At 40.5% G+C, this 24230-nt stretch overlaps 2 protein-coding genes across 2 annotated transcripts in view; one reads left to right on the forward strand and one right to left on the reverse strand.

Moving 5' to 3' along the window:
* The window catches only part of LOC307255907 (calsyntenin-2-like), a gene marked incomplete at both ends in the record, with an annotated part of 179531 nt that extends 171391 nt beyond the window's left edge, over nt 1-8140 (reverse strand). The window contains one exon of the mRNA XM_080034729.1: nt 8068-8140. Within this exon, the coding sequence (XP_079890855.1) occupies nt 8068-8140 (73 nt within the window). The remainder of the gene's footprint in view (nt 1-8067) is intronic.
* A 2997-nt stretch (nt 8141-11137) lies between these two features.
* LOC307254906 (nicotinamide/nicotinic acid mononucleotide adenylyltransferase 3-like) lies at nt 11138-23932 on the forward strand. The gene is made up of 5 exons (XM_080033469.1): nt 11138-11197; nt 12873-13020; nt 15104-15287; nt 17789-17871; nt 22737-23932. Exons 2-5 carry the CDS (start codon nt 12909-12911, stop codon nt 23138-23140), a joined length of 783 nt encoding a protein of 260 aa, XP_079889595.1. The 5' UTR covers nt 11138-11197; nt 12873-12908; the 3' UTR covers nt 23141-23932.
* Nucleotides 23933-24230: the final 298 nt, after the last annotated feature.

A 24230-nucleotide genomic window follows, 5' to 3' on the forward strand; every position in this document is an offset into this window, starting at 1 on the left:
TAAACAGAAAAAATGTCTTTACACTAGAGTAAGTAAACATTAAAAGTCATCAGTTATGACATATAGACTAGAGGGGGAATGTTGCTGTGTTGACACAATAGCGGTGGGTGGTAAAATACTGCTCAGGCCTTTAGGGAAAGACAGACAAAGACAGGGCGTAAAGCAGGCAGGTGATGTGCTAATCACACAGTGTGGTATACAACCAACAGCATGATCAACTGAGCAATCAGGTGTTGGGTTGAAAAGTCAGAAGAGAATAAAGGTAGAAAGCACAGAGGAGGAGGACTAACCGACTCAGAGGGCAACAGAAGACCATATATCAAAAACACAGCAAATGGAAAAACCAACAGAAAAGCCAGGGAGTAAATTACAAAATCGAAAATTGAGGCTCTGCTCTGACACATATAAATTTATGAATTGGTGAAACATGCACCAGGTGACTCACAATCTCATGACTTGTCTCACGGGAATACAGTGTAAATAGCCTCATAAAGCCAATGCCCACAGTTCATCTTTCATGTGGACACACACAGCCAATTATACTTTGAATATATAGCCTATATATATATATATATATATATATATATATATATATATATATATATATATACTGTATATATATATCTTATCTGAAAATAGGATAACACAAATGAGGTCATTAGCTTCATGGAGAGGACTTCATGTCATAAAAAACTATTGACTTGGAGGGGGGGGGGGGGCAATGATTTGAGCAGGTGCTAAACCCTGAATGGTTTTGATTTGCATATAGGACTATGTTGTTAAATGAGCATGGCGTAGTTTATATACTAAGAAACTCTAAGAACATATACACTCACTGGCCACTTTATAAGGTACAGCGGTTCATTTTCTTGTTAACACATATAACTAATCAGCCAACCACATAACAGCAACTCAATGCATTTAGGCATGTAGACCTGTACGGGACAACCTATTGAGGTTGAAACCGAGCAACAGAATGGGGAAGAAAGGGGTTTTAAGTGACTTTGAACATGGCAATGTTGAGGGTGCCAGGAGGGCTGGTATGAGTAGCTCAGAAACTGCTGATCTACTGTGATTTTCACTCTAAACCATCTCTAGGGTTTACAGAGAATGGTCCGAAAAAGAAAAAATATCCAGTGAGAGGCATTTGTGCGGACGTAAAATGCCTTGTTGAAGTCAGAGGTCAGTGGAGGATGGGCATACTGGTTCGAGATGATAGAAAGGCAACAGTAACTCAAATAACCACTTGTTACAACCAGGGTATGCAGAATACCATCTCTGAACGCAAAACACGACCAACCTTGAAGCAGATGCGCTACAGCAACAGAAGACCCCACCGGGTGCCACTCCTGTCAGCTAAAAACAGGAAAATGAGGCTACAATTCTCAAAGGATCACCAATATTGGACAATAGAAGATTGAAAAATCATGCCTGGTCTGATGAGTCTCAATTTCGGTTGCAACATTCAAATGGCAGGTTCAGAATTTGGCGTAAACAACATGAAAGTATGGATCCATCCTGCCGTGCACCATCAACCATGCCATGTTCAAAGTCACCTAAACCCCCTTTCTTCACCATTCTGATGCTCGGTTTGACTTCAGCACATTGTCTTGACCACGTCTAAATGCATAAATGCATTAAATTGCTGCCATGTGATTGGCTGATAAGCTTTTTGTTTTTATAAGCCATTGAACAGGTGTACCTAATAAAGTGGCCGGTGAGTGTATGTCTTTAGGTTTGGTTTGCATCAATTTGTATTTAGACTTCTGCAACATCAAAAATAAACACTTCTTTATAATGTACAACAAAGCTTTTTATGTCCCTTTATATATTTTTGTCTGCAACATACAACAAAAAAGAAGAAGAGCATTTTCTCCATAAATGCACTTTTCTTTCCACTTGTCATTAAGATTTTTAATAATACAGCAAACATCTCCGCACAAGATTATTACTACAGAAATAATAATATTTCTCATTCGGGATATGATTATTTCATAACTTGACTTGACTAGATTAAAATAAAGTAAGATTTGAATCACTACAAATGTATTCCTGCATGTTCATGCATGTTGATGCATAACTTTCTTTTTTCATGCAACATGACATCCCCTAATTAAGGAAGCACATAATCAGGTTGCCATATTGGTACATGATAAGTTGCTAAGATGGAGTTGCACAATAAATCCCTTATACACACAAAGAGGCCTAATATACAAATGTTTTACTCAGACAGACAGACAGACAGACAGACAGACAGACAGACAGACAGACAGACAGACAGACAGACACACAGACAGACAGACAGACAGACACACACACACACACACAGACACACACACACACACACACACACACACACACACACACACACACACACACACACACACACACACACACACACACACACACACACACACACACACACACACACACACACACACACAGATTTGAACGCAGCAATGTCACCCCAAAGGTAACTCTTCCATGACTACATGATCTAAATGATTTATGAATGCAACACTAGAAGAGACTTGAGAAAGGACGGCGAAGGGGATGGAGAGAGCAGCCAAAAGAAGAGAAGAGAAGGAGGAGAGACATAAAGGGCAATGGCAGAGGTGAGGAAATACTCTGCGGAGAGGTGAGGCTCAGGGCTGGTAGCCTTACAAAGGAAGAGAGGAGAAGATGAAAATATGAAAGTGATCTGGGAGAATAAATAGGGATATTTGCACTGACACAGGCAGAGACATTTGAGAAGTGGTAGAGAGAGAGAGACATAGAGGGAGAAACAGAGGAAGACAGACAGAGGCAAACAGATGAACTCGCGTCTGACTGTTGACTTGTGAAAATTAAAATCTCTCTCTTCTCGAGGACATGCTTTCATCTGCCCTCCCCTGCTGTGATCCCTTTCTTCTTGAGCAGTGACTGTAGCTTCAGGTATGCCAGGTGTGTGTGTGTGTGTGTGTGTGTGTGTGTGTGTGTGTGTGCTTGTGTGCGTGCGTGCGTTTGTGTAAGTACGTGTATGTGGGCTTGACTGAAAGAGTGAGCAAAAACACACAGACTCATATGTTTTACACACACACACACACACACACACACACACACACACACACACACACACACACACACACACACACACACACACACACACACACACACACACACACACACACACACACACACAGTTATGTTCCGTCTCCTCTCAAAATATTCCCTTGTTGTTTTAAAAATGATTTGTTATCCAGTCCCACGCTGAGATGCCTCGTCGGCAAAGTACTAGAAAAAAGAATTCTCTTTGGCATGAGTTGCAGTGGCACCTGTGATATTACACTACGTTGTTTCCCTTCGTAGCCTATACCTGTCCTATATTCACTGAAACCTTTGCTTGTAAAACATCTCCAGAATCATATCTCATGATAGAAAATACATGGCTCTTTCATGGTTTCTACATGGGGGAATCAGAAGCAATATAAAGAAAACAACAAATATAAAAGGCATTTCAAAGCGTATTGTGGGGCTTTGGAACGAGCAGACCCACACAGGGAAACTTGAAAGGGGAGTTGAAGGAGAGGACTCAATCAATGCGTGAGGGAGTGTGCGCATGTGTGTGTATTTCATATACTCGGTTGGGAAATGAAAACACACCACGGTATTAGCACATTTTATTAGGTCTACAAATACACAGCAAGCTAATACGTTTGTATTGGAATTATAATTAAAAGTGTGCAGTGGTGTGTGGCTTCATAACTTCAGGCTTTATCACGAGTCATAACAGCAGGCTATTATTTAATAAGGGATTGCTAGGCCTGTGTGTGGATAAAGACAATAGAAAAACTTTTCAATGATACCGTCAGCTCATGGGACAAAGCAGAAGCTATCAGTTCAGTGTAGTCAGTTCAGGCAAAATCGGACTGAGGACAATACATTATATTAAATCTAAAGACTAAATCACATCTCAGTCATTTTCCACTAACACTACTTCTTTGCAATACGAATTGCTCTTGCTGCCAACACTAAGGCCATTTTTCAGTGTGTTCACTATATGTCTGGGAGAGAGAAAACAAGCTGTATTTAAACAACATTATCATCGGGTCTCATTGGTAAATTTACTTGAGAGATTTTAAGATGAAACCAACTAATAACATTATACCACAGGAGAGCGCGCACAAGAAAATCAATGGAGGGAGGCCACTGATTTACAATCAGAATCCATTTGCCATTACTTATTTTATGTCTCCCCGGACCACAAAACTCAAGGCTAATCATTTTCATAAATTAAGTCGTTGCTGGGCCCTGTCCTTCTAAATGGGTCTTGAATTATCCAGACTTACATGTTTGTTAACAGGCTAAAACTATCCTGTCAATTCATATCCAGCCAAAAACATATTAGTCATATTATGCCTGCAATTTATTTAGCTCCTTTGGAATCTCGTACATTCGTTTTTTTCTAAGCATACAGAATTGGTTTTCGATAAATATGAATATAAAAGGTTTTTTAAAAATAATGATATAAAGAGAATCAACATAACGATTACAAAATACTACTGTCCTTTTCCCACTCTCGCTGTGTCCTCTACACTTCAGTCATTCATGGGTAAAAAACATATGAGTCTCCATCAGAAAAAAAAGAAGCAAACGTGCTCACTGGGATAGTATTAAAGTAAAGGAGTGTCCGAGTGTGTGAATGTGTGTCCAATGCATTAGTGAGAGGACAGGGGAAGAGTGTGTTTGAGGCTGCCGCTCAGAAGTCAGCGCTGCATGCAATGTTTATCTAGCACATATTGAGCAGTGCTGACCAGAAAGCCCCAGCGGAGCCATTGGACCAGCTGGTGGAACACTGGCATATAAACACAAGACAGCCCTAAACAAAAATCAACCCTTCTCTCTCTCATACACACACACACACACACACACACACACACACACACACACACGTTCTGTCTCAGAAGCCACACATATATCACTCCTTTCCTCCACCTTACGCCTCATCAGACATATTATAATTAGCCCTGTTGAGTAATTAACATCCAAATTAGGACATTCATTTGCATATCTGCACTCATTAGCATAAACTTCCAAGCAGCACGCAGACCTGACACTCCTCCACACACTCACAAATGCCAGTACAAAGAAAAACATTTTTTATACACAATTCCCCGCCACCGTAACTAATGCATACACCTTTTACACACAGCAAACTTTCTTTTTTTTTAAAGTGGGGATAAAAAGGTAGAACGGGAGTAAAGAACAGAAGGGAAAGAGAGAGAATATAAATAGTACTGAGGAGGGGTCGGTAATAGAGGAGCCCGTGATAGAGTGAGAATGTGACTCCTAAATGAGCAGAGGCAAAGTAAGATAGAAAGAAGACTGCCTCGCCATTTATACGTCTCACTTAAGCCCATAAAACTTTGGAATTAAATTACGACGGTGGATAGAGAGAGAGAGAGAGAGAGAGAGAGAGAGAAGGGAGAGGTAGAGGGAGAGAGAGAGTTAGAGAGTGAAAGAGAGATAGAGAGAGAGAGAGGGGCAGCTTTGGAAGTCAGAACGAAGGCTGTTTGGAGCTTGGAAAAGAAGTGAGAAGGAGGATGACGAAACACTTCTCTCTCTCTCTCTGACATTTGCCCTCCGAACGGCTTCAGCTCAATGGAGCGGAGCGGTGATGCGGAGTCAAAGGAAAAGAAGAAGACAGAGAGAGAGAGAGAGAGAGAGAGAGAGAGAGAGAGAGAGAGAGAGAGAGAGAGAGAGAGAGAGAGAGAGAGAGAGAGAGAGAGAGAGACATGCAAGCAAAACAGAGGAAAAGGAAATTCATGGAAAGGGCATGAATTGACAGTAAGGAGGAAAAGAGCGACAGGACGGTCCAGAACATTTTCCCGGGCCAGACATTGTTTCACTACTAGTCATTGCACAGAAGGGGGGAGAACCTGAGTTATGCCTCTCTTGTGTTCCACATCGCTTTCACGATTTATGTCCGGGCGAAGGATAATGCAGCTCGACGGCTCTGTTGAAAAGACACCCATAAATCTGATCTTGTTTTCCATTTGTTTTTCTCTGCCTTCCCTTTCTCTTCCAGCGTCCCACTAATCCTCTCAGTGCCTGTTTTTTGGGGCATTCAGCTGCTCTACATCCTGACTTATGTAAAGGCTTTTCTGCAGCAAGCCTTTGTCTCATCATGTATATACTGTATTCTGCTGAGCAAGGATATTTTGTAAATACACAATCTGCACAAACACAAACACAAAAACTCACTCTCTGTGTCTCTCTTATACAGCAAGAACACATCCAGCAGGCACACAGAGGCCTTGATCCTGATACTATTTCAATGGAATGGCCATACTTACTAATACAGAGGGTATTCAAATCTTAAAAATGTCGCCTATAATGTAGATTGCCGTTTTTTATATATTGTTTTAACATTAATATGACTACAGACTCCCCAAGAACGAGAAAAAAAACATAAAAAGGCAGTTTCAAACCGGCAGTTGGATTCAGCGCCAACCAAAGCTGACTGGGCTTTTTGGAAGGAGGGGCTTAAAAATACAGTGTCTAAAACGTAGCATTTTAGACAGAGGCTTGAAAGAAGAGGGTCAGCAATGGAAGAACCATGAAAACTGTTTCTAGTAGTAACCCAAAATACAGTTTTGAACCTGAAATATTTACATAAAATGTATTTTTCCTTTACTGAGCAAATTCAGCCATTGCATAGGCTTACAACAACATGATACATGACCTCTAGACAAATAACACAACTGTGCAATGGATAGTCAATTACAACTGTGGATAGATATATATACATATAAACAAAGCTGAGTTCACAAATCACGTTTGGATGAGTCAGTCAAGTCGCTGCAGAAAGTAGGCTGTTCTCAAACCTTAGTTGAAACCTAGTTAGCCAGTTCCCTATGGCTCACGGCCATATGGAGGTCTCATATTAACGGGGGGAAATGATAATGTTTGGTCGAGTGCAGACAGCCAGTCAGCCCAGCGCTCTCACTCCAGAGACCCAATTAATATCACTGTAAACCACCGCTGCCCTTCATAGGCAACACCAGTCGTGTGTGTGTGTGTGTGTGTGTGTGTGTGTGTGTGTGTGTGTGTGTGTGAGTGTGAGTGTGAGTGTGAGTGTGTGTGTGTGTGTGTGAGAGAGAGAGAGAGAGAGAGAGAGAGAGAGAGAGAGAGGAAGACAGGATGAGGATGTGATTGAATACAACACCCCGACAATGGCTGCCCTCCCAAAGCCCTCATCGATTATCATGGAGAGAGAGAGAAATCATCTTCAGATCACTGGCCAAAAAGCCAGTTATCTCCAGCAACCTAACCGCTCATATCCTCGATAAATGTTTGTGTTTATGTTGTTAATGACTTCAGAGCAAGTCGGGGCATGAAAGGTTGTCTCCAAGGAATAAACACTTATATGCTGATAAGTGAATATCTGCGATATGTTAAAATGTGGTAATGTGTCCATCATCACAGCTGAAACAATGTTAAATCAGGGTTGACCAATTGGTAAATATCTAAAACAATTTGACACAATCAATTAATCGTTTGTGTGTCATAATTTAAGCTTGAATACCAACCCACTGCTAGTTTAAGTTTGCTGTTAGTTGAAAATAGACACAACTTTGGGTTTTAGGGACATTTAGATATTTGTTTTTTATTATCTTAAAGACGATTAATCAAATGATAGATATTAAGAATAATCTTAGTTGCAGCGTTTATGTCTATATTGGCGCTTTTTTATACCCATTTTTATATTAAGTCACAACAAAGCTGATATTTCCCACCAAACTGAACACCTATCCCTTTAATTTGCCCTACCTGCAATTTCATCAACTTTAACAAACCAGACAATTATTCCCCAAAAACAAACACACATGAAGCAACTGAATATTCAAGAAAAGTTGACAATAAACACACCCCAAAAAAAAATATCTAAAAAATGACAAAGTTGAAGGTGGGCTGACGCTCTCCTTGCCAACGTGCGCAACTCAAACGCCACAGCAGTCAATCATTTCGGAGACAAGTTTAAGTTTTTTTTTTTCTCCATCTTTTTTTGCTTCTTCATGGTCCTACCTTTTCCGCCGAGAGCGCTAGAGTGGCTCCACATGAGCCAGAAGAGCAGAAAAGGGACCCCGAGTGTCGGCATGGTCTTCGAGCTGAGTGGGTGATGATGTCTCACCGTCCTCTCCTCTTTAGAAATCCTGCTCACCTCCTGAGCGCGAGGGTGTTTTCAACTGGCCGGGCGCGCGAGGGACAAGCACTGGGTAGAGAGACACCCGGCGTGTACTGTGAGGAGAGAGAGAGAGAGAAACACTGACATTTAAGCAGCCTCAAGAAAACATTTCCGCTTATCACTTTCAAAATAAAACACCCTCGACTGGCTGTTAATGTCGAATAATGTCAAATAGTCGATACTTAAACTAGGCTGCATTTATATGGGATAATATTAAATATATTTATGAAAAATGTAATATTTAGCGCGCATTTTGACACTAACGATTATGGTTGCAGTGCACCGAAATAGGTTTACCCCAAGCATGACAGATTGTACACTTTTATGTTGAAGAATTAGGGCAATAACTGGTATTTTTTTTGGCAAGCTTGACAAGTCTGTTAGTATGCGAGAAGATACAAGCGATGGACATGAGGGGATCTCGGAAAGAGGTTTGTCTGAGGTGAGTGTGTGGATGGGATACATTTTGACACCCCAGGGAATGGTATGCTGAAAATTAGCTAGCACTGATTGCATTCCTCTACAGGAATAAAGAAACATGTTATTCAATCATTTCAATAAACCCCAAGCACTAGCAGAAGCTGACCACATTTAAGCAATGATGAATTATTTATATTGAGAGCTGGAGGAACACAATTCCATATGGCACACATGAAATGTTACTCAGAAACACATAAAAGTTCCACACCACTTTTTACCAGCCCTTTTGGCAATATATCCCCTAAAACAAAGATACATGGCAAATACAACTATGTAGTAATTAGGACATGTACCATTTCCCATTAAAGGTGGAGTCAGTGATTCTGGAGAATGCTAGTTGTCAAATAACTTTTTGTCAAAAACAGTGAATATCTCCTCACGATACGCTACCTGTTCTTACTGTGTGTGCACAGAAAATAAATCTGGTGTCAATACCCAGCCTAGTCTCTGACTCTGTAAACGCAAACGGGCATGTTCCTAGCTATGGTGGGCCCCCTTTCTTTACATGCCCTTTGTTTACGTACCAGTTTACAGAGTCCATAGTGACCATATACAGCATTTTTTAGACCAACGTACACACACATTAGGGACAGGTAGCATATTGTGAGAAGATATTCACTGATTTTGACAAAAAGTGATTTTGACAACAAATGATCTCCAGAATTAATGACACCACCTTTAATAACTTTTCAGGGATGAAGAGGTAAAATTATCCAGTCATTTACAAAGAATAAAATAGAGGGAAGTCTGCATAACTTACCTGAATAGCTACTGTCGTGGAATTAAGCTGATTACACTCGAGTAGCTTACTGTTCTACATTTTCTTTATCATTACATTTGCTTAACATTTGCTTATCATTATTAGAATAAAAAACACACGATCTGATCGTAGATCAGGTTCCCCACATTGCTGATGCCCACCTGCTTTTCCATTTAGTTTCAGATTAGTCAGCAACACATGTGAATCCCGGAATCAGTTTAATATTGGTTGCCCTCTATTAATAGGCTGCATTTGGGAAATGTAAAAAAAAATAATAATTCTTTAATTAAGGAGTAACATGAACTGCAGATTCTTTCATTTTCTTCCTACGATACTCCTTTTATAATCTAATGAAGCAGCTGCCACAGTAAGATGTTTTTCAAGCCATAGCCTCCTAACGAGAGCACAAACCGCGCAGCTATACTCCCACTCACAATTTGAGTCTTTCAATTTTATCCCTGTGGCAGAATCGCATGGTTTTCCTCTAACGGCCGTGTGTGTACTTCAATTATTCCCCCATGCTTCGTCTTCTGTTGGGTGTGGGTGTGTGTTCTGGGGATTAGAGAGAGAGAGGGCAGTCCTCAAGTGGGTTAAGGGGATAACAAAGATGGATCAAGCACACACTCGCACACACACACACACACACACACACACACACACACACACACACACACACACACACACTTACACATGTGCACACAGAAAAAAAACATGCAGGACAACATTTACATTCACACTCACTGTCACTTAAACACATACTCCCAATTGGCTGTTGACATGTGCAGTGGTAGCTAAGTTACAGCAGAGCAGTGACGCAGGGAAGACGGTGCTATGAGCAGATCGCCCTTTTTCCTGTGGTCAAGCCATGAGTTCAGCAATCATTCTGGTTTATAGTAGTTCACTGTGGCATCACTGAACTTTTGCTGGTTATGATATTGAAAAATAAATGAATAAATGTATTCATGTTCCAAGCTCAAATTGAGTAGGTTGGTTTTCTTTCTGGCTTTTCACTTTGTCCTGCGTCTATAATCTATATAGCAAACAGTTTATGACTGATACGTTATTCAATGGTTTCTAAATGCTAAATTATCTATCTTATTAACAAAACGATTCTTTCATTAAAGTACTGCTGCATCGTCCTTTGCAGACTTTAATTTTGCCAAGAATTTGCATAACTTAAAAAATAGTATCTCTAAAATCCTGGATATGCTAGTTCAGTCAGTATATATACAAACAAACCAGTAAACTACCGATGCTAAGTAGACCTGGTTATTATTACACACACACATGCATATATTTTCTGAAGTCTTTTGTGAGGAATACACAACACATTTCGAACCTGAAAATGTCTCTCTCTTACCTAAAACCAATATTTATTATAAAAATAAGTGAAAATGTGAATGACATTAGCTACTTATTTGTGTCTTCCTGATGGCATATACCTGCTCTGCGAAATCAGATGCTGGTTGCACTACAGTCAGTCAATTAGTGATTAAAAGAGCTTCTCCTTTTCATGTGAAAAGCATAGGTGAAAAGCAGTTCACGACAATGGATTGAAATGTTACCAGTCGGTACCATGGAGAGCTCCCAATACTTTCTTCAGAGTAACCAATTTCCTCCACCAGGGGTCGCAGTTTCCTTATGCGGAACCATCAGCGACAGCTCGTCAGAGCAGGGGGGAGTGGAAAGAGTGTGACACACTGGCCAGATAGCAACAATGTGAAAAGGAGGTAGGCCTAATCACCTTTTTTGTAATAATTCCTACTCTGTAAACGTTGTGTATTTTGTGATATGGCTGTAAATTGAAAGTACTAGTTTTCAGTTTAATTTGTATGTCCACGTGTTGGTCGCCTTGCACATTGTTTTGTCCACTCCCTTGGCTAATTCGTGTTAGCTGCTCAGAGTTCAATGTCAGGGCTTCCTCGTCTGAACGATGTTGAGACTTCTATGTTTATCTCTGACTTAAATTGAACTTGTCAACTGTGAAAAAACACTGCAACTGACTAGTTTCTGATTAGTTAATAGCGTCGGACCTATAATCTTATAGCTGAAGCTTGAACGGCCACGGTCTGTCTGTGGTCTGATGCTCACAGACACCATGCACCTGTCTGCAGGGCACAGACACGACCCGTTTCTAACAGGAAGTTACTTCATTATATAAAGGCAAAGACAGTGAACACTGCTCATTTATAATTATTTAAAATCACTTAAGGTCAAAATATACAGTAGGACGTTTAAGCCTAAAGTTTGTTGATGTTCTTTTATTTTTATGTTTTTACAATTAAATTTGTTTAATGTCTGCCAAATAATCTCGTGATATTAAATTCATACAGCAGATGAGCAATGGCCCATTATCCAAAATCCATAGAACTCATTACAGTAGTCATTCAATAAAAACACAGTATAAATGCAAGGAGAATCGTTTTCTATGCATGACACATTTCAAGCAAGCTGCTCTAAGTGAAAAATAAAATGTACAATAATATAATACTATAACAATGGACATAGACAGGACGTACCAAGGGTTTGGACAGTGTGGAAATTTCAAGTCACGAATATCCTGGTCAAAATAATTCTGATTGACCATATTATCCATTCTTAAAAACTCTTAAAGTTGCTGTTAAACACACTTAATCTTACATTCTGTTGTCAAATGTTTGTATTGTATCACAGACAATGTATTAGTGAAAATTATTTTTAGTGAGTTCTTTAAAAACTCCTTTGGCAGAGGATGTGTTTGGCAAGCCATCGGCCATGGTTACAGGTTAAGATTGAGGATTGACTGGAAAGATGGAGCGCCCCCTAGAGGCAAATTAAAACACACCAGGAAATGAATACAGGACTTGTACGTTAGTGAGCTAGACAACTCAAGTCAGTCATGGGAAAATATTCACGACTATCATTGAGATGTATAATTAATCCATTTAATGGAGTGTTATTGAGCGCAATACAGGATTAAAATCATATATTCTCCCGTGTCTCCAGATTTACCTTGAATGTTGATTGATCTGAATGAAAAAAGAGTGACAGTCAAATCCAGCACATGAACAAATACAGATATATTTAGGGAAAAACTAAAATCTGGTGCTAACTTCACAGATTAAACAAAAGGTCTAGTGGTTAGGAAGGCAACAGTATAAAAACTATTTCTGAAAGGTGATATTAAGCCAATAAGGCATTAACATAAAGTTAACCATTTGACAAACTAATTACATGTGAAGGATGTTCTGACCTGAAGGAAGGTCTGGTGGAAATCGACCTAATGTGTTGACAGTAGCAGGTGTAGATATCCCTTTCAGTTCTACACACACATGTCAACAATTACATTAATAGAATGTTGTTGAAGAGGTCTCTACTTTCAACCTTCCTTCAAACAATGTTGACAATTCTTTCCTCTCCCTTTAGGTTTTCTAAAGCTGAGGTGAAGTGGTGGAACCCAAGATGGCCGCCCGCCGTGTCCCACTGTTCTTGCTGGCCTGTGGCTCCTTTAATCCCATCACCAATCAGCACATGAGGCTGTTTGAGCTGGCCAGAGACCACATGCACAGCACAGGTCAGAGCCATACATCACAGACACAGACAGACAATAGATAACCTTCAGGGTCAAAGCCGCTCCTTTTTGTAAGCCCCTAGACAATGCCCACCAGTAAATACTCTTTTTTTAAAACAATTAATCAAATAGCATTGTGTATAGGGAGAGAGGGAGAGAGAGAGAGGGAGAGAGAGAGAGGTTGCTCAAGGTGATTAACCTATAGAGAATTATTAGCCAAGTCTGCAGCTCTACGTTTTTTTTTGTTTTTATCTAGCTCATTTATTTCCTTTTTTACGGCCTACAAATTTACTGTTTGGTTTCAGCTCTCTCATCAACCTTATTTCCAGCAGCAGCAGTAGGACGTTTTCACCGCAAACAAGCCCCGATAACTCACTCACTCATTCATCCAGAACCACACAACAACACACACATAAGGGAGAATGGGGTAATGTGAGACACTTTTTACATTTGCTCCCCTCTAAGGGAGCTAAAATGATTTATCAGTCAAATTTACACATTTCCCATTAATTCAGGATGTTTCCTAGAAAAGGGCATTAGCAGAATTTATTCATGACAAAGGGCAGTGAAAATATGATTGTTTTAAAAGAAGTTGTCTTGTGTCTCAGTTTACCCCAACTGTGGGGTAACCTGAGACAAACCAGAGAAATCAAGGGGGTAAACTGATCCACTTACTTTTTCCACTCTGAAACTACCACAACAACACATGTTGTAACAGTTGTAAAATTGCATGTAAAATGTACTTTACATGCAAAAAATAAATTTTTGTGAAAAAAAACATGCTTACAACATCATCATGAGGTCCTCTCTTTCATTGCCAAGGGGAAATGAGAGGGGCTTGAAAACATATATCTCACATGACCAAAAATGTGTTCCATTGCCTAGATACAGGGGGTGTCTCACATTACCCGATGGCTCACATTACCCGATGGCTCACATTCCCCCGTTCTCCCCTACATAGTTAAAAACCTAGCTGGAGAAAAAAAGTTGAATGCCCAGCAAGTTAAGATGCAGACTTTTTGTCTTGGGAGTTGCTCCAAATCCAGGAGCTTAGAAGGGGAGCAAATATTGGGCCTGCCATTAGCAATACTCCAAGTGAATGCTAATGTTGCTACGTGTGTCTGTGGTGTGAAAGTCGGCTCTTGCTAACTCTTAAGCCGTAACAACTTTGTAAGACAATAGAAGGTCTTGTGTTTTAAATGTTGCTATGGCACAATATTGTCTATTTTCTGAAATACAGACGACAAGAAGGATCAATGAAAAGGCCAATTTAATTTGATTGATGATTGCAGATAATACCAACAGTTATGTGGAATTGTTTCTAATGCAGTAGAGACCTAAGTTGCACTCCTACTTGTTTCTTTGTGCGTGTGTGTGTGTGCGTGTGTGTCGACATTTGTAACGACCGTGTCAGCACACGCAGTCTCCTTATATAAACCCGGGGCCCATTCAATTCCCCAAAGCTGCTCTGAATAGGAGCACTGGCCTGGTCACATGGTCACGTAACGGCATCTGAGCACCTTGAGAGTACTGGTCCTGAGTCAGCTGTCTCTAAGATGCTTTGTGAATGATGCAAATATGCACAGTGCAGCATTTCAGTGGGCAGGCACAACAAATAATGCTCTTACAGTTTCCCCTTTGACCCCCTCACCGAAAAATACATCAGCTGACCAATTTGAGAGGAATCAGAAAATCAGGGAGAGCTATTTTTGTTCTCCCAGCTTATTGCTGAATGTTTGTGCTACAGTCGCAACTGGGTTTAAAATTGGTTTATTTAAAACACTAGATTAAGAACAGTGTACACCTGTATTACCAATTCAAAATGTGAATTTCTTAACCAATAGTTTCTGTAAACTCTTCAAATCGATAACACAATGTAAGCTATTCGTTATGACAACTTTTTGTCACGTTGCATCAGAAAAAGAAAATTGTATTCAAATGTGAGATCTGACACAGCAGCAGCACTTGTAATAATAACATCAGCATCTCTTGGAGTTGAAGATTACTCCTCCTCATTTATATTCCGTTCCTGTATCAGCTGTCATGACCCAGAAAGAAACTGAATAAATCTTCCCTGTCCCTTCAGGCCAGTATCAGGTGGTGGGTGGCATCGTGTCTCCAGTGAGCGACGGCTACGGGAAGCAAGGCCTGGCACCGGCTGAGCACAGGATCGCTATGGCCAAGTTGGCACTGCAGAGCTCCGACTGGGTCAGGGTCGATGAATGGGAGAGCCAGCAGGCAGACTGGACAGAGACCGTGCTCACCATGAGGTATAGAAAGCACATTTACAGCCATGGCATCGGAGTGCAAATTTCACTTTGAAAAAAGAAAGATCTCGGTCCCAGTTTACATACTTTTATGACCTATAAACGTTGTTATAAAGATTTATAGTCGTGTTTAACCATACTAGCTTATCAAATAATGACGTACATGCATTTAGACGTATTCCCTGCTGACCGTCTGGGGTGGCTGTGCAGAGCACTAAACACAAGGGCAGCTGGTCGAGAAATCACGTGTTCAAATCGGTTCAGAATTTCCGGATATTCTTGTCGTCACGAAAGCGGATGTTTCCATGTATGGTAATGCTGCTCAGGCAAGCTCTGGCCATGCCCCCACCTTCCTGCTCTCAAATCTCCCTGCGCGCTGCTGAAAATATTCCGGAAGGAAGGTAACCAATCACAACGGAGTGGGTTTTGCAGGAGGGGGGGGGGGGGGAGGGGGCGGAGAAGCACAAAGCCGAGGTGTGGAGCAGACTGCTGTGCTCGCTCAGACGAGAGGAAGAGTGTCCCGAAAATCTACATGGTTTTTTGTGATGTGATTCGTGTCAGATTGCTCTATAGCAGTTTTTAACAAGAAATTAAGACCAGAAAAGTAGTATAATAGGAGATCTTTAAGCAAAAAATACTATATCACGGTATTGTGATTACAGCTCTCAAATGTGTTATATTGAAATGTGTTATTGGGTTAAAAAACAACAATCTGTTTTCCGTAATCTTCTTATTTTTAAACAACATGTAGTATATGTTGAACATAAACTTGTATGATAACATAATACAATAAATAATTAAATTATCCTAAACAAAATTAAAATAAAAGTGAGCAGCTCAACCAGGTTTTAAGAGACATGCTCACTTTCTACACATTTCTCTTTTAGTAAAGGTTATGATGCAGGAATATTTCTGAACATTAATAGACTTGTATGCCAACTTCCTGTGGGCTGATGTAAATGCCTTAAAACGGTATGACAGAAAATAATAGTGATTTTGAAACCTTGACTTTTTTAAACGGCGGTGTACCTTGAAACCGGTTATCGGCCCATGCCTACAGCCAAGAGTTATTTGGTTAATTCCATAAGCTGACGCTCTCTCATCCTGCGTTGGATATAAAACCAATACTTTTTCTTTTCTGACACGTCCTAGACTTATCACAGCACCTCCAGAAACCTTTACAGGGATGTACTCTCCTTTGCTGCTCCTCTGCCTGCCTTACTGCTTGCCAACTTCAACTGCTCACGTAGCGAAATTGTTGCCAGGCCCTGTATGCTTAAATTAAGGGTTTCTGAACTCTCAGGGGCCGCCAGACTAGACCATGTCAAGTCTGGGTTTGTCATGAGGTGAAATCAGGGGCACGGGCTGTTAAATTCACTAGCCCAGTGGGAACACTGTATTTGCAAAAAGGTTGTCTGGGACATGGGTAGGGGTGATGTGAATAAGGGTGAAGTGTTGGCCTACTCTTTCTCCCAGGAGTTTGACTGTATGACATTTATTTGCAGGGTCTAATGAACAATTGTACCTCACACTGTGGTATTGCGCTCCCCTACTGTGTGTCCTACATGATATTAAGGTTAGGTTTATAAAGGTCTCTAATTGCACTTGCTTCATTGAACTCCTTCCACTTAACTCACTCTCCTACTTATGTGCTCCACATTTCTCACAAATCCCCCCCCCCCCCCCAAAACCAAAATACACACACATGCTGGTCCCCTTAAGCTGTATTTGCGCAACATGGGTGCTGATTAGGCATGAAGTGCCCCGTTGTCCAGAGGTTGTGAGCGACTACGTCACACATCCTCTTACACCCCAACACACACACACACACACACACCTTAAAGAAGCTTTACTTGAAAACAGTGAAGTTTTTAATTCATCTTTTGTGCAAGTTCCTCTGTGACCAATCAATGTTAATTTCCCTTGTTTCTTCAATTCAGTTTAATGAGGCTTTATTGATATGATGTTTGGATTGAAAACAAGTTGCCATTGTATATGAATACGGAGAGTAAGGTCAATGATAAATGAATACACATAAATGTAATGATACATATCACACAATAATAATGGATTGGATTTATAAAGCACTTTTCAAGGCACTCAAAGCGCTTTACAGGGATCTAGGTTCCATTCATTCACACACAGTCATACTGGTGGTGGTAAACTACGATAGTAGCCACAGCTGCCCTGGGGCAGACTGACGGAAGCGTGGCTGCCATTCAGCGCCTATGGCCCCTCCGACCACCACCTCAAACATACAGCAGTCATACACATTCACACCAGGCTAGGTGGGTTAAATGTCTTGCCCAAGGACACAACAACCATGACACAGGTGGCAGAGCCGGGATCGAACCGCCAACCCTTGGATCATTGGCCAACCCGATCTACCACCTGAGCCACATGTATACCACAAGTTGCTACTGGAAACAACCAGTTCCAAAATAAATAAAAAAGTCAAATCTTTCTTTCTCTGTGTTTTTGTCATACCCTTTGTTGTGTGGCAGGTATCATTATGGGCATATTCTGAAGGAGTATGAGCAGAGCACAGAAACGCAAGACTCCAACGGAAACACAACTCCCCCCTCAAGTAAGAGCCTCTTAAAACTGGCAACTCTGGATCAGCTCGCAAACCCTTTGACCACTTACTGATATAGCTTCATCACATGTTTAACAAGCCCATACAGAGTTGGGGTTAACGATTTGCATCAATCCCGCATAATGTGCCTGTGCTTAACACATTCCAAGTAAAAACCTAGGGCTGCTCTGTGGTTCTGACTGTGGCTGAAGAGTAAGGGATGCTTTTAAATACTTGTAAGACTGTGTGTGTGTGTGTGTGTGTGTGTGTGTGTGTGTGTGTGTGTGTGTGTGTGTGTGTGTGTGTGTGTGTGTGTGTGTGTGTGTGTGTGTGTGTGTGTGTGTGTGTGTGTGTGTGTGTGTGTGTGTGTGTGTGTGTGTGTGTGTGTGTGTGTGTGTGTGCGCGCGTGCGTGCGAGAGAGAGAGTGTGGGTGATAAATGCTTAAAGGGCAGACAAACTTACAAATACACATCTCTAGCATGTGTGAAAATTATGGTTGTTGTATAACTTGAAAACTAGCTTGAACTAGCTAGCATGTACAGAATTTTTATTTCTCTGGTCCAGGATCATATATTCACTTACTTTTTCGTCCAACTTTTGCATTTTGCTCCCCAAATGAAATGTGTGGGCACTCTGGGATTGCCGTTCTTTCTTAGCTTGATTGTGTACTAGCCAGCTGGACTATTCAAAACAAGCCCCACTCGAGGATTATCTTTATGTCATCCATTGCCGTCACAGTTTCAGAGAATAAACCCCACAAAAAAAAACTGCAGAATGAGAACTGAAGTAATGATGATTTTGTGAACTGGCCTGATAACAGATTATTATTATTATTATTTTTGGGTAAAATCAATTATGCCGGGGGGCGCCCGTGGCGCAGTGGGTAAGGGCGTCCTCCCCTGGGCCCAGGCCCTGCAGCACACCCGGGTTCTAATCCCACCTGGGTCAGTTCTCTGCATGTCTTCCCCTCGTTGCCCCATTTCAACTTTGTCTCTACAAATCTGTCTTATAAAGCAAAAATGCCCCAAAAAACATCCTTTAAAAAAAATAATGCCAGAACCAAGGGAAAGGTGAAAATCAGAATTGAATAGGTGAAAGATAAGTGAATATCATGTGAAGATAAAACAAAGGATTCAGGGGTCTGAGTGGGGGCTAGCTCTAAAATAAACTCTCAGTGTAGAATTATTGGTGTGAATGCTGAAAGCATTCTCAGCTTTAATATTCTGCGTATTTATTGGTGTGAATGCTGAAAGCATTCACAGCTTTGATATTCTGCGCATTTATTCTTATTATTTTTATTCCGCCACTTTTTTGGCCTTCAATAACTTAAACATACTTCAACCTTCAAACATCTTCCATATATCAAAATGTTCAGCTATTCAAGGGCTTCTTGGGACCATTTCAACATTTTCAAAAAAAAATCATAATTTCATACTTCTTCAACGTTTTATGAAAAATATTCAAATCCTTGCTACTCATTCATACTTATTCCCAGAAACTTCACAGCTTTGATATTCTGCGCATTTATTCTTATTATTTTTATTCCGCCACTTTTTTGGCCTTCAATAACTTAAACATACTTCAACCTTCAAACATCTTCCATATATCAAAATGTTCAGCTATTCAAGGGCTTCTTGGGACCATTTCAACATTTTCAAAAAAAAATCATAATTTCATACTTCTTCAACGTTTTATGAAAAATATTCAAATCCTTGCTACTCATTCATACTTATTCCCAGAAACTTCATATACCCTTCCAATTGTTCAGCTATTTCAGGACATTAATTTGTATGATTCAGAATTTTTTGCCACACTAAAAAATGTCAAAGAAATTCAACTTTTATGAATTTTAATATTTCATGCAAAATTATGATGGTTCCTACTCGTTCATACTTCATCGTAGAAACTCCGTTCAGCGTTTTTCCTGTTCGTCTTGCACAGGAGCACACTTTCATAATTCACTATTTTTTCATAAAATGTATAACTTCAGAGATATTAAAGGTTTATTAAACATAAAAGTCTCTCAATGCAAATGAATGAGGAAGGATCCAAACGCGAATCGTTTGGACATGACGCCAAACACTACTCCTCATTCATACTTTATCCTAGAAACTTAATTCAAACAGATAAATATTCAGCCGACTTCCCTCATTCATAATATAGGAATTTTTCAACAAATGTATAGTTTTCACATGAGCCAGCCTTGTTTGAAGCGACACAAAATCAAATTAATAGTGAGTGGATGGAGCAATATCCCTAGACCAGATGCAACATGTACTCCATTTTCAACTTGCTGGCCTAACCAAATATTTTACAATACAGACCCAAATTTCACACCGAATATTAATTGGAATCTTCTGGTTCTCACGGTATGTTCATTTTATCTGTCAGACAAACGGTTTGCGAGATAGGAGCAGCAGTTTGGGCTTATGCGTTCAGTTGAAATCGCCTGTCTGTCTGATCCTGTTTGGAAGAGAAGTGTCTGTATGTGTGTACAGTATCAGCTGTTTACAATGGACACTGATTAGCTGTCAGTCACTATGGAGACCTCTGCACCTGGCTGTGACATCATAGGATAATGTAGGTCACAGAATGGGAGAAGAGTCCAATCTCTTATGATACATCCAGAATACAAGTGAAATTTTCCTAAATCGAGAGTTTGAGAATGCTTTTCCTCTAATAACTTTCAAAATGTTCAACTTTTTCAGGAGTTTCAAATTACCTCCTCTGGAAACTGGTAGAGGTTCCGGAAAATAAGAAAAAATATGAAAATATGTATGTGGATTTTAAATGTTAATTTCCAAAAATTACTCCACAGCCCCATTCAAAGCGGATAGGAAAAATTCAAAATGCGTTAACTCAGTGTTTTCATCCGATAAACTTCATTCCACATTTTACATGTTCAGCTCCTTCAGGACATTACATGGTAGTATCCTGATTGAGCTGAACACAGGGTGGGGGTTCGTTTCCCTGTTCCAACACAACATTTTAGACTTCAACAGATTTTCTTCAAAATTTGCACAGATGTTGATTATGACTCAGAGATGACATCACAAGAGTTTAGAGGTCAAAGGTCAAATTTCAAGGTCACTGTGACATTGCCTTTTGTGACTGCATTATCTCATGAACGCTTCCACGGTTTTTCTTCAAATTTTGCACAAATGTTGACTCTGACTCAAAGATGAACTGATTACATTTTGGAGGTCAAAGTTCAAGGTCATAATTCATTCCTCAATTCAGCTAGAAAGTCCATTCAAACTTCCAATTATTCCACATTTTTCAAACATTCTATTTTTCAACCATTCTGTCGATTCAGATATATTCATCCTTCGTTCTTCATCAACATTCAGCAGTGAAGCGTCAGCTGCCTCAGCGTCAGCTTCAGCAGCGTCAGCATTCACACCGCAATTTCTTCAAGGAATTGCATTTCTAGTTAACCATTGTTATTTTGTTAGTATCATGCGGTAGCTCATAGGGGTGTGCACGTGTACACGTGTACACGTGTAACCGTTTAGTAAATCATAACCGTTTAGGAAAAATCAATAAACGAAAACCGTTTTTTTTTTTTTTTTTCTTCAAATTTTAAAGTTTTTAAATATGTTCTGGAGACACGCGTTTATTGATTTTACATCACTAATAAACTAATTGGGGAGGATAAAAGCTAGTCTGCCGAGAATCTGTCTGTCCCTCGGCGAGTGTGTGTGAGTGAGTGTGTGAATCGGCGCACACACACACACACACACACACACACACACACACACACACACACACACACACACACACACACACACACACACGGGGAGTCGCCGTGCTGGGACTCGACTCACAGCCATGGAAGAGTGATGAAAGATAACCTAAAGATTAAAGTTACCCGGTTGACGTGAACTACGCTCGTAAGTAGCCCGAACTTTATAACACCTGTTCAACATGCATTTAACGTGGACATGTAGAAAGCGATAGGCTATATTAATCAGGAAATGAATGAAGCGCGATTATGACGGCGAACGTGTGTGTGTGTGTGTGTGTGTGTACCATGGACCTATTATAAGAGGTGTGTAAACGAGCGTAGTTCATGTCAATTGTGTGTTTACAGGCGAACGAACGCGTGTGTGTGTGTGTGTGTGTGCGCGCGCGCGCGCCTACAAGACGGCGGGGGCACGAGGACAATGACGTCACGGTTAACCGTGTACACGAAAAAAAAGGGGTCGTGTAACCGTTTACAATTTTTTGTAACCGTTCACACCCCTAGTAGCTCATACCAACTGTTCTCTCAGCCTAAAGGCCTTTGTACACCTGGCGCGACGCGAATAAACGGCATGTAAAAGCAAATGTTTTGAAATGTGAATTTTGTCGCATCTCACTTTAAGAAGCAACGTCCAAGAAAAATAACGTCAGTTCCAAAAAATAAAAGACGCAAATTCGCGAAGCGAAATTACGGCGCTGGTGTGGAAGCTTGTATTGACTCTGTATACGTTCGTTAATTAACGAATTAATCGCACAAATAATAATAATAATAATAATAATTCCCAAAGGCCCTTGCCCGGTGTGCAAGGGCCTTTGGGAATCTTCAAAATAACATACATAACAATCTGTTTATAGCGTATGTGTATATGTCATATTTGTCATGCCTTATTTTACTGTTTTATCCTTTTTATGCAGAAGTAAACACTCAAACACTCCGTACACAATCAAATAAATATGACAAATATATATACAATATATATATAAAAATAAAAACATCAAATAATATGAATATAAACATACCATACCATACGATTTACTTTACTTTATACCCATCCATACATTCACAAACAGTATGTATACTGTATACTACTACACATTAATCACTATCTCTTTCTCTGCCTCTTTCCCTTTAGGCCCGTGTCCCCAGCTGAAGCTGCTGTGCGGGGCCGATTTCCTGGACAGCTTCCAGACCCCGGGCCTGTGGCTGGAGGATCACGTGGAGGAGGTGGCGGGGCGGTTCGGCCTGGTGTGTGTCAGTCGAGGGGGGCTCCAGCCAGAGAGAGCCGTGCAGCAGTCGGACACTCTGTCACGCCACAGGCAAAACATCTTCCAGGTGAGGGAGTGGGTGAGCAACGAGACCAGCGCCACCGAGGTCCGCCGGGCCCTTAGGCGAGCGCAGAGCGTGAAATACCTCATCCCCGACTCTGTGATAGAATACATCCAGCAGCAAAACCTCTACACGGAGGACAGCGAGAGGAAGAATGAGGGCACGGTGCTGAGGCCGCTCGCTAAACAGGCACAGAGTCTGGATGACTGATAGACGGAAAGGAAATGCTGCAGTATTGAGCTATACCAATGGCAGCCCCTTGAAGTGGGAATTCACCCACAGATCAGTTGCATCTCTTCAGGGACTGGAATCTAGTTAACTGCCACTGCACTATGGCAACATGATGAAGATTTGTACCTGAGCTGCAAACATCTGCACAGAAACACCATGTGACTTGGCCTACCTTTTGTTTTCAAGGCATTACTTGTTTTTCCAGTAAGAAGCACCTACACAGTGCCGTGGTGTCTTCTGAGTCATACTAAGGGAGTGTTGCAAAACACTGAGCCTCATCTTCGTGCCATAGTGTGAATGAACATTTGATAGCGTAAGGTTTTCATCCTTTGTAGTTTTTACACATTGACCGTCGTTGCAGAGTTTGAAACATTTAAATAAAAAGCGTTTGAAGTTTTCTTTTTGTCTAGCAGTTGTTTTTTTCTTTCTTGTAGCACACTTAATAACCACAAACACAATTTTTTTTAAAATAAGGTCATGAATCCAAGTCTCCCACACCTCCACCCAACAGACACCAAAAGGAAAGTTTTTATGATGCACTGCACTGATAGTGTTTTGGTTTATTGCAAACATTATAATATATTATATAGAGACTGACAACTGAATAATATCTACAACAACAAAACTCTTTGGGGTGTGATTTTTCTAAAATGCTGTTTCCATACATTGTATTTCCCAATAGAGGTTCAAATGCTGTTGAATAGCTTTCAACTTTCAAATGTATCTATGGTTTAATTATTGTAGACCTGCTGTTAAGAATCCACCATTAAAATACCACCCGTGTGTTTATGCACTGCATTGGTGTGCATCTGTCACCCATGTGTACCTTATTGATTGTACTTTTAAACAGATTAGACTGTTTAAAAGTTTATTTTTGTATGAAAGATCGTTGCTGGTGTCTCTGCTCTGCCTTTCCTTGTGAATCTTTTTAGTTTCCCATTCTCATCCACACAATGTGTCTGCGAGGCCTGTATTTTTTTCCACCAAATGATGGGTGAAGTAATCCTGACAGTTGCTCAGCTACAGGAGATGTTTTCTCACTGAGGCCAATGGCTGAAAGCGTCACTCT

Source organism: Ammodytes marinus (genome assembly GCF_949987685.1).
Source record: "Ammodytes marinus genome assembly, chromosome: 9".
NCBI classification, from domain to species: domain Eukaryota; kingdom Metazoa; phylum Chordata; class Actinopteri; order Uranoscopiformes; family Ammodytidae; genus Ammodytes; species Ammodytes marinus.

Excerpts from the sequence above, each read along its gene's own strand:
- LOC307254906 (XM_080033469.1), top strand. The coding sequence starts at position 12,909 with ATGGCCGCCCGCCGTGTCCCACTGTTCTTGCTGGCCTGTGGCTCCTTT. Across the intron at positions 13,021-15,103 it reads AGACCACATGCACAGCACAG|GCCAGTATCAGGTGGTGGGT; the intron begins GTCAGAGCCATA and ends CTGTCCCTTCAG. Across the intron at positions 17,872-22,736 it reads AAACACAACTCCCCCCTCAA|GCCCGTGTCCCCAGCTGAAG; the intron begins GTAAGAGCCTCT and ends CTTTCCCTTTAG.